Source organism: Staurois parvus, unplaced genomic scaffold (assembly GCF_062004578.1).
Source record: "Staurois parvus isolate SC_StPar_1 unplaced genomic scaffold, SC_StPar_1.0 ptg001384l, whole genome shotgun sequence".
Lineage (NCBI taxonomy): Eukaryota > Metazoa > Chordata > Amphibia > Anura > Ranidae > Staurois > Staurois parvus.
The window spans coordinates 106,679-118,090 of record NW_028319180.1 but is presented as its reverse complement, the minus strand read 5'-3'; the positions used below and the strand labels follow the sequence as shown (position 1 = coordinate 118,090).

General features: G+C 46.6%; 1 protein-coding gene across 3 annotated transcripts in view; it reads left to right on the top strand.

Annotated features, from left to right (window-relative positions):
- The first annotated feature begins 3,032 nt into the window (after nucleotides 1-3,032).
- Nucleotides 3,033-11,412, top strand: part of LOC149436272 (uncharacterized) — a 56,968-nt gene continuing 48,588 nt past the window's right edge. For 2 of the 3 annotated variants that reach the window (XM_089661787.1, XM_089661786.1), the window contains exon 1: nucleotides 3,033-3,246. In XM_089661787.1, the coding sequence (XP_089517913.1) occupies nucleotides 3,140-3,246 (107 nt within the window). In that variant the 5' untranslated portion in view covers nucleotides 3,033-3,139. The remainder of the gene's footprint in view (nucleotides 3,247-11,412) is intronic. The other variant, XM_089661785.1, reaches the window with a different exon arrangement.

The window sequence follows — 11,412 nt, the reverse complement described above, 5'->3', positions numbered from 1 at the left end:
TTCACTATATCTGGTCTCCCCGGACCCTGCATTCACTATATCCGCTCTCCCTGGACCCCGCATTCACTATATACGATCTCCCCGGACCCTGCATTCACTATATCTGGTCTCCCCGGACCCTGCATTCACTATATCCGGTCTCCCCGGACCCTGCATTCACTGTATCCGCTCTCCCCGGATCCCTCATTCCCTATATCCTCTCTCCCTGGACCCCGCACTCACTATATCCGCTCTCCCCAGACCCCGCACTCACTATATCCGCTCTCCCCGGACCCCTCATTCCCTATATCCGCTCTCCCCGGACCCCGCATTCATTATATCCTCTCTCCCTGGACCCCGCACTCACTATATCCGCTCTCCCCGGACCCCGCACTCACTATATCCGCTCTCCCCGGACCCCGCATTCACTATATCCGCTCTCCCCGGACCCCGCATTCACTATATCCGCTCTCCCCGGACCCCGCATTCACTATATCCGCTCTCCCCGGACCCCGCATTCACTATATCCGCTCTCCCCGGACCCCGCATTCACTATATCCGCTCTCCCCGGACCCCGCATTCCCTATATCCGCTCTCCCCGGACCCCGCATTCACTATATCTGGTCTCCCCGGACCCTGCATTCACTATATCTGGTCTCCCCGGACCCTGCATTCACTATATCCGCTCTCCCAGAACTCTGCATTCACTATATCTGGTCTCCCCGGACCCTGCATTCACTTTATCTGGTCTCCCCGGACCCTGCATTCACTATATCTGTTCTCCCCGGACCCTGCATTCACTATATCTGGTCTCCCCGGACCCTGCATTCACTATATCTGGTCTCCCCGGACCCTGCATTCACTATATCTGGTCTCCCCGGACCCTGCATTCACTTTATCTGGTCTCCCCGGACCCTGCATTCACTATATCTGGTCTCCCCTTCCCCAGAACCAGTTCCTTTCATTATTATTTATAGTAAAAAAAATAATAATAAATGTGTTTCTGTTGTTGTTATTATTAAAATTGTATTATTAGCATTAAAAAACGTAGCCGTGCTCTTGAGTATTTATGGCGTAAGACTAAGACCCAGCAACATAATAATACCATTAAAAAAATAAAAAACTTCCATGCAGAATAAAACCCCCAGAACCAGATTATTTTTTATTAATAACAATACTTTTGTGTTATTATTATTAAAATTGTATTACTATTATCAGGAATATTAATAACATAATAAAATAATAATGACATAATAAAAATAAAGAGAAAAAAACTTCCATGCAGAATCCCCCAGAAACAGATATTTTTTATTATTATGAACAACACATGTATTATTATTATTATTATTAGTAGTAATAGTAGTGGTATTAGTGTAATAATAATATTAATAATAATATATGTATTATTAATAATCTGGGGGGCTTATTCTGTACAGAAGTCATTTTTGTTTCTCTTAATTTTTATTGTTGTTTTATTATGTTGTTATTATTATTCATGACAATAATACTACAACTAAAATACTAATAATAACAATACATTTATTATTATTATTATTATTATTATTATTATTATTATTATTAATAATAAAAAAAAAGATCTGTTTCTAGGGGGTTTATTCTGCATGGATGTCTTTTTTCCCTCTTTATTTTTATTATGTTGTTGTTTTTATTAGGCGATCCCCGAAAACTCATCTCTACATGAAAGCCTATCCTGCCTTCAGCTAATACCCAAATCTTTCATACACCCCCCTCAGTTATTACCTCTTGTACCTTCCTTACCCCAGACACCGCTAAACTACTTGTGCACTCCCTGATTATCTCACGCCTTGACTACTGCAACTCCCTCCTCACCGGCCTACCCCAGTGCAGGCTCTCCCCGCTTCAGACCATCCTCAACTCAGCGGCTAGACTCATCCACCTCACCACCCGCTCCACCTCTGCCACCCCCCTCTGCCTCTCCCTCCACTGGCTCCCTATTGCCCAACGCATCAAATTCAAACTACTCACTCTGACCTACAAAGCCGTTCACAACACTGCCCCTAACTACCTCACCGACCTGATTCCCAAGTACCACCCTACCCGTACCCTTCGCTCTTCACAGGACCTCCTTCTATCTTGCTCCCTGGTCTCCTCCTCACACGCACGTCTGCAAGACTTCTCCAGGTCCTCCCCCATCCTCTGGAACTCACTACCCCAATCCATCAGACTGTCACCTTCCCTCCTCACCTTCAGGCGCTCCCTGAAAACCCACCTCTTCAGGGAAGCCTACCCCACCCTCACCTAACTGCTGCTCTCCTTCACTCCTCCTACCACTCCATCCCCCACAGCCACTTCCTCCTGTACCACTACCCCCTCCCTCCCAGATTGTAAGCTCGAAAGAGTAGGGCCCTCGAACCCCTCGTGTGCTGTTTGGAGTTGCTGTAATGTTTCATGTATTGTCCCCCCCTCTATTGTACAGCGCTGAGCAAACCCTTTGGCGCTATATAAACTCAATGTAATGTAATGTAATGTTCCACCAGCCCCCCCTCTTAGATTGTAAGCTCCCAGGATCAGGCCCTCCTATCCCTCTTGTATTGAACTGTATTGTTGCTGTATTGTCTCCCGCAGATGTGGACTGACCATTTGGAAACTTGGACACTGCCTGAGGGCCCGGGGTCAGTAGGGGGCCCCATGAGATGCCCCTGGTATCTTTTTCATAGGCTTTTTTGAGTTTGGGCAAGGACACAGGGGCCCCATGATCCCCTATTGCCCGGGGGCCCCATGAGTTCTCAGTCTGCCCGTGGTCTCCCTTTATATTGTAAAGCGCTGAGCAAACTGTTGGCGCCATAAATCCTGTATAATAATAATGAAGACATGCAGAATACACCCCCCAGGCAGACATCTCCTGTCTCCTTGTCCCTCACAGCTCCATTCCTGTCATCTTTATCCGGGTTGGGAAGAGTTGATGGGAAGATGCTGAGGACAGCCCCTGGTACCCGGATGGAGTTGTGGTTGTCAGGGAAGCTCTGTTGCCATGAGAATGAGAGGGGGCGGGGCCCTCCGGGACGTCATCGCTGCGCTCGATAGGCCCGGTGAGGGGGGGAGGTTCCAGCGAGCAGGCCTGAGCCTCGGTCTGTAGTAACTCTACTTGCCGCCCTGTATCGGTGAGGTGAGGGGGGGGATGGATCGGTTCCCGGAGGAGTTGGTGAGCGCCCTAAAGGAAGTGGTGGAGAACAGCGGCTGGCGGTGTGTGGGGGAGAAGGAGAGGTTCCGGGCTCCGTGTACCAAGTAAGAGCAAGCCCCGCCCACACACGGGCACTTAAAGGACATGTCCACTATATCACCATGACAGGCCTTCTCTCCCCTCCCCCTCCCCTCTTCCTTTCTGGATCCTAAGAATGAATAAAACGGGATCAGATCACCATTAGGTTCCATTGATGTCACAGCTCTCACCATGATGTGCGCACACTGACGCGGCGCTCGCACAACGCAACTCATTCCTTTCAATGGGACGCCTTACACGCAACGCACACACCCCTTTGAGTGTCAAGACTTTTTTTTTTAATCCGTGCGTCCGCCCGTCGCCACGCGTTTTTTCAGAAGCTCGCTAAATGGCACGCGTCCACCCGTGGGAACGCCGCCTCAGGGCCGGGTCACGGCGGTGATTGTCGTGTGAAGAAATTTCCCGCTAAGTCCTTCGTGGAACCCCCTAAGACGTTTATTCACATCATTCCGCGCGCTCCGACGCACTCGCACCAATCAGTGACATGGAGGGGCGGCGTGATGCGGCTTCTTTTCATTTTTTTTTCTTAAACTTTACTGAGGTGTCAGATAAGTTGTGACGCGCTGCGTAAAGAGAGAATAAAACCGCTCTCATCCAATCCTCATCAACTCTTTTCTACCCTTTATTCTTTACTCCACCCCCCCCCCCCCCCCAATGCCTCCGCCCACCAAGTTACTTAGGCCGGCTGTACATGAGTCCATGTCCGTACAATTTTTCGTTCGAAAATTGGACCTAAGAATAATCTGCCGATTTTCGCTGTTAGTGGGGTAATGGCACTGGACGATCTTCGCTCTGTTAGTGGGGCAATGGCACTGGACGATCTTCGCTCTGTTAGTGGGGCAATGGCGCTGGACGATCTTCGCTCTGTTAGTGGGGCAATGGCGCTGGACGATCTTCGCTCTGTTAGTGGGGTAATGGCGCTGGACGATCTTCGCTCTGTTAGTGGGGTAATGGCGCTGGACGATCTTCGCTCTGTTAGTGGGGCAATGGCGCTGGACGATCTTCGCTCTGTTAGTGGGGTAATGGCGCTGGACGATCTTCGCTCTGTTAGTGGGGCAATGGCGCTGGACGATCTTCGCTCTGTTAGTGGGGTAATGGCGCTGGACGATCTTCGCTCTGTTAGTGGGGCAATGGCACTGGACGATCTTCGCTCTGTTAGTGGGGCAATGGCGCTGGACGATCTTCGCTCTGTTAGTGGGGCAATGGCACTGGACGATCTTCGCTCTGTTAGTGGGGCAATGGCACTGGACGATCTTCGCTCTGTTAGTGGGGCAATGGCGCTGGACGATCTTCGCTCTGTTAGTGGGGCAATGGCACTGGACGATCTTCGCTCTGTTAGTGGGGTCAATGGCACTGGACGATCTTCGCTCTGTTAGTGGGGTCAATGGCACTGGATGATTTCCGCTCTGTTAATCTCCTCCCGTATCACAAATCTACTAAGCAACATATCAGCATGGAAGTCACACCTCTACCTGAACCACTTGCCCTCTAGAGCACGGGTGTCAAACTGGCGGCCCTCCATCTGTTGCCAAACTACAAGTCCCATCATGCCTCTGCCTGTGGGAGTCATGTTTGTAACTGTCAATCTTGCAATGCCTCATGGGACTTGTAGTTTGGCAACAGCTGAAGGGTTGCCAGTTTGACACCCGTGCTGTAGAGGATTTACCCCCCTTCCTGACCAGGCCATTTTTTGTGTTACGGCGCTGTATTACTTTAACTGACAATTGCGCGGTCATGCAACGCTGCACCCATATGAAATTTACATCCTTTTTTTCCCAAGAATTGAGCTTTCTTTTGGTGGTATTTTATTGCCTGTGCGGTTTTTATTTTTTCCGCTATAAGCAAAAAAAACCCGACAGTTTTGAGAAAAAACAATATTTTTGAGTTTTTGCTATTAAATATGTCCGGTAAAAAAAATGTAAAAATCAAATTTTGTTATAAATTTCGGCCAAAATCTATTCTGCTCCGTGTCTTTGCTAAAAACAAATCCCTATATGTGTAAATTAATTGGTTTACGTGAAAGTTATAGCGTTTACAAATGGCGGTATATATACTGGGATTTTTTGTAGTAATAGCGGTGATCAGTGACTTTTAGTGGGACTGCGTCGGACATTCTGACACTGGAGGGAACTGACTTGGTGTCGCTGACATCCCCAGTGACACCAATACAGTGATCAGTGCTAAAAAACAGCTCTGACACTGTACTAATGGCACTGGGCAGGAAGGGGTTAATGTGAGGGGCGATCAAAGGGTTAACTATGTGCAGGGAGTGTTTTACTAGGGGGCGTGCGCTTCGGGATGGCTGTCCACTGTATCACCATGACAGGCCTTCTCTACCCTCCCCCCTCTCCTCTTCCTTTCTGGACCCTAAGAATGAATAAAATGTAATCAGATCATCATTCGGTGCCATTGATATCACAGATCTCACCATGATTTGCGCACAGTGACGCGGCGCTCGCACAACGCAACTCATTTCTTTCAATGGGACGCCTTACACGCAGCGAACGCACCCCTTTTGAGTGTCAAGCCTTTTTTTTAAACCGCACGTCTGCCGTCGCCACGCGTTTTTTCACTGGCTAAATCCTGCCGCCTCAACCTCAGGAACATTTCCAAAATCCGCCCCTCCCTGACCAATGACACCACAAAACAACTTATCCACGCCTTGGTTATATCCCGCCTCGATTACTGCAACTCCCTCCTCACTGGTCTACCGTTACACAGGCTATCCCCCCTTCAGTCTATTATGAATGCTGCTGCTAGACTCATACACCTTACCAACCAATCAGCGACTGCTGCTAGACTCATACACCTTACCGACCGATCAGCGACTGCCGCTAGACTCATACACCTTACCAACCGATCAGCGACTGCCGCTAGACTCATACACCTTACCGACCGATCAGCGAGTGCTGCTAGACTCATACACCTTACCGACCGATCAGCGACTGCTGCTAGACTCATACACCTTACCGACCGATCAGCGACTGCTGCTAGACTCATACACCTTACCGACCGATCAGCGACTGCTGCTAGACTCATACACCTTACCGACCGATCAGCGACTGCTGCTAGACTCATACACCTTACCGACCGATCAGCGACTGCTGCTAGACTCATACACCTTACCGACCGATCAGCGACTGCTGCTAGACTCATACACCTTACCGACCGATCAGCGACTGCTGCTAGACTCATACACCTTACCGACCGATCAGCGACTGCTGCTAGACTCATACACCTTACCGACCGATCAGCGACTGCTGCTAGACTCATACACCTTACCGACCGATCAGCGACTGCTGCTAGACTCATACACCTTACCGACCGATCAGCGACTGCTGCTAGACTCATACACCTTACCGACCGATCAGCGACTGCTGCTAGACTCATACACCTTACCAACCGATCAGCGACTGCTGCTAGACTCATACACCTTACCAACCGATCAGCGACTGCTGCTAGACTCATACACCTTACCGACCGATCAGCGACTGCTGCTAGACTCATACACCTTACCGACCGATCAGCGACTGCTGCTAGACTCATACACCTTACCGACCGATCAGCGACTGCTGCTAGACTCATACACCTTACCGACCGATCAGCGACTGCTGCTAGACTCATACACCTTACCAACCGATCAGCGACTGCTGCTAGACTCATACACCTTACCAACCGATCAGCGACTGCCGCTAGACTCATACACCTTACCAACCGATCAGCGACTGCCGCTAGACTCATACACCTTACCAACCAATCAGCGACTGCCGCTAGACTCATACACCTTACCAACAACCTCCTCCTCCTCCAAGATCAGCCGATTTACCCATAATTGCCACGAAAATCGGCCGATCTTTTTCCAACTTTACCGATAAAAAAAATCTGCCAAAATAACGATGAGTACAAAGCTTGAGGTCACTCTGTCATGCTGATTGAGTTAGAATAACAGACTGGAAGCTTTAAAAGGAGGGTTGTTCTGTCTCTCCAATCTAATGCAGGCCATAGACGGGTTGAAAACCGGCCATTTTTTAACAAAAAAACGAAAAATTGGTCGTTCAATAGGCCGACATTACCACCAACAATAAAAAAAATAGGCCGATTTTCATCCCGTCTACGGCCGGCATTTAATTACTTCTGTCCCTGCAGAGAGCTCCGCTATTATATTTGACATGAAAAAGTATTGCGGTTGCAACAATGTATCCATTTCGGATACAAATGTTTTTATTCGGATACAAATGGATACATTGTTGCAACCGCAATACTTTTTCATGTCAAATATAATAGCGGACTGGAATAATAATAATAATAATCCTCCTCCTCCAAATCGGCCATTTTTTTTTCCCAACTTAACCTACTAAAAAAAAGTGCCAAAATACAGAAAAACGGCCGACCAATTAACCCATTAACGGTGCAAAAATCGGCCGTTTTTTGGGGGGTTTTTTCGGCCAAAAAATCAGCTGATTTTCGACCCATCTATGGCCTGCATAAGCATTGTGATGAGATAGCGATAACTTCAACCTCCGTTGGATACCACAGTCAGTGACTCAATCGATAAGACATCTTGTAGATCTTGTGAAGTTTATTCCATAAACTGAGAGAATCTTACAACAATGTACATTCGATAGGTCAAAAGATCACAATGTGTCCTACTCCATGACATGTGGCTAGAGCTGCAATGCATTTCTGGGAAAGGGGGAGCGCTATCTATACAGCATTAACTAAACCAAAGGAAAGGGAGGAGCAGAAACAAAATATAGAAACTCTTAAAGGCATATAGCAGTCAATATGACAGTCATGTGAAACATGACAAGGGTGGTGCTTGAAATCATTGTTCTTCCTCTGTTAGCTATGGTTACCTGCAAGGAAACACATGCAGTCATCATTATTTTGCACAAAAAGAGATTTACAGGCAAGGATATTGCTGCTACTAAGATTGCACCTAAATCAACCATTTATTGAATCATCAAAAATGAGAAAAATTCAGTTGTTGTGAAGATGGCTTCAGGGCGCCCAGGAAAGTCCAGCAAGCTCCAGGACCATCTCCTAAACTTGATTCAGCTGCGGGATGGGGGCACCACCAATGCAGTGCTTGCTCAGGAATGGCAGCAGGCAGGTGTGACGTATCGGCACGCACAGGGAGGAGAAGTCTTTTGAAAGGATGGCCTGGTGTCAAGAAGGGCAGAAAAGAAGCCACTTCTCTCCAGGAAAAACATCGGGGACAGACTGATATTCTCCAAAAGGTCCAGGGATTGGACTTCTGAGCACTGGGGTAAAGTCATTTTCTCTGATGAATCCCCTTTCTGATTGTTTGGGGCATCCAGAAAAAAACCTTGTCCAGAGAAGAAAAGGGAGTTCTACCACCAGTCCTGTGCCATGCCAACAGTGAAGCATCCTTAGACCATCCATGTGTGGGGTCGCCTCTCAGCCAAAGCAGTGAGCTCACTTACAATTCTGCCTAAGAGCACAGCCATGAATAAAGAATGGTCCAAAAACATCCTCCGAGAGCAACGTCTCCCAACCATCCAAGAACAGTTTGGTGATGAACAATGCCTTTTCCAGCACGATGGAGCACCTTGCCATAAGGAAAAAGTGATAACTAAGTGGCCTGAGGAACAAAACATCAACATTTTGGGTCCATGGCCAGCAAACTCCCCAGACCTTAATTCCATTGAGAACATGTGGTCAATCCTCAAGTGGCGTGTGAACAAAAAACCCCACAAATTCTGACAAACTCCAAGCATTGATTATGCAAGAATGGGCTGCCATCAATCAGTCAGGATGTGGCCCAGAAGTGGATTGACAGCAAGCCAGGGCAAATTTCAGAGGTCTTGAAAAAGAAGGGTCAACACGGCAAATATTGACTATTTGTATAAACTTCATGTAATTGTTAAATCCTTTGGCACTTATGAAATGCTTGTAATTATACGTCATTATCCCATAGTAACATCTGACAAAAGATCTAAAAACACTGAAGCAGTAGACTCTGTGAAAATAATATTTGTGTTTTTAAAACTTTTCGCCAAGGCTGTATGTCACCAGGTATAAATCCTGGCATACACCTGTAGATTTTTGGAGGAGAATATTTGTAAGAAAAGTCGTATGAAAATCCTTTGCACATTCGATGAATGAACGACTGCCATTGTAAAATTTGTCTTTTGCTTTTAACATTTGATTTTAAATTGAATGTAATTTCTGAATGATAACCACATACAGTGGCCGAAAATTCGTTTGATCGAGAAACGTTTTCCTTCCTGCCCCTTCAAATTTTCCCATCACTGCTGATGAAAATTGGACACTGATTGGACCCCACGAATGATTAGAAAATCAAAAGAATATTCTTGAAACTAAAATTCTCAAATGAAAATCTACGTGTGTGGCCAATGTAAGTTGTTATACTGGGATGATGCCTGCAGCTACAGTGGGGATCGAAAGTTTGGGCACCCCAGCTAAAAATTTGTATTAATGTGCATAAAGAAGCCAAGGAAAGATGGAAAAATCTCCAAAAGGCATCAAATTACAGATTAGACATTCTTATAATATTTTGAAAGTGTAAATGATGGAAATAAAATCTAACTTTTGTTGACATATTATAAGAATATCTAATCTGTAATTTGATGCCTTTTGGAGATTTTTCCATCTTTCCTTGGCTTCTTTATGCACATTAATACAAATTTTTAGCTGGGGTGCCCAAACTTTCGATCCCCACTGTACAGTCATCATCCCGGTATTGTTTTTTTTCAGCAGCCATTTCTGTTTCTTGTAAAGTCATCCTAGTGGCTAATTAGCCTCTGGATTGCTTTTACAAGTGGCAGAGCCCCCCCCCCCCCATACCACCCTCTGGTGCCTCTCTGGGCTCTCCTATCCCACTAGAAAACCTGGCACTGAAGCCGGTGGTTCCACTGGCTTACTATACACCGCGTTCCAAATCATTATGCAAATTCTATTTAAGTGTCACAAAGATGAAATATTTTGTTTTTCAGTGTAACTCATGGATGGCATTGTGTGTCAGGGCTCTTTTGATCACTGAAAACAATCTCGGACACCTGTGATAATTAGATTGGCCGGTGAGCCCAATTTAAGGAAAAACTACTAAAGGACGGCGTTCCACATTATTAGGCAGAGCACCATTTTCAAGCAATATGGGGAAGAAAAAGGATCTCTCTGCTGCCGAAAAGAGTGAAATAGTTCGATGCCTTGGATGAGATATGAAAACATTCGATATTTCACGAAAACTTAAGCGTGATCATCGCACTATGAAGAGATTTGTGGCTGATTCAGAGCACAGACGGGTTGGTGCAGATAAAGGCACATTGAGGAAGATTTCTGCCAGATCCATGCATCGGATCAAGAGAGCAGCTGCTAAAATACCATTACATAGCAGCAAACAGATATTTGAAGCTGCTGGTGCCTCTGGAGTCCCACGGACATCAAGGTGTAGAGTCCTCCAGAGTGTTGCAACTGTGCATAAACCTTCTATTCGGCCACCAATAACCAATGCTCACAAGCAGAAACGGCTGCATTGGGCAGAAAAATACATGAAGACTAATTTTCAAACAGTCCTGTTCACTGATGAGTGCCGTGCAACCCTGGATGGTCCAGATGGATGGAGTAGTGGATGGTTGGTGGACGGCCACCCTGTTCCAACAAGGCTGTGATGTCAGCAAGGCGGTGGTGGAGTCATGTTTTGGGCCGGAAACATGGGAACAGAGCTGGTCGGCCCCTTTAGGGTCCCCGAAGGTGTAAAGATGACTTCTGCAAAGTATGTGGAGTTTATGACTGACCACTTTCTTTTCTGGTACAGAAGGAATAAAATCATCTTCATGCATGACAATGCACCATCTCATGCTGCAAAGAATACCTCTGCATCAATGGCTGCTATGGGGATAAAAGGAGAGAAAGTCATGGTGTGGCCTCCATCCTCGACTGACCTCAGTCCTATTGAGAACCTTTGGAGCATCCTCAAGCAAAAGATCTATGAAGGTGGAAGGCAGTTTACATCCAAACAGCAGCTCTGGGAGGCTATTCTGACATCTTGCAAACAAATTCAAGCAGAAACTGTCCAAAAACTCACAAGTTCAATGGATGCAAGACTTGTGATCTGCTATCAAATAAGGGGTCCTATGTTACAATGTAACCTGACCTGTTAAAATGTTTAAAAAGTTAAAATGTTA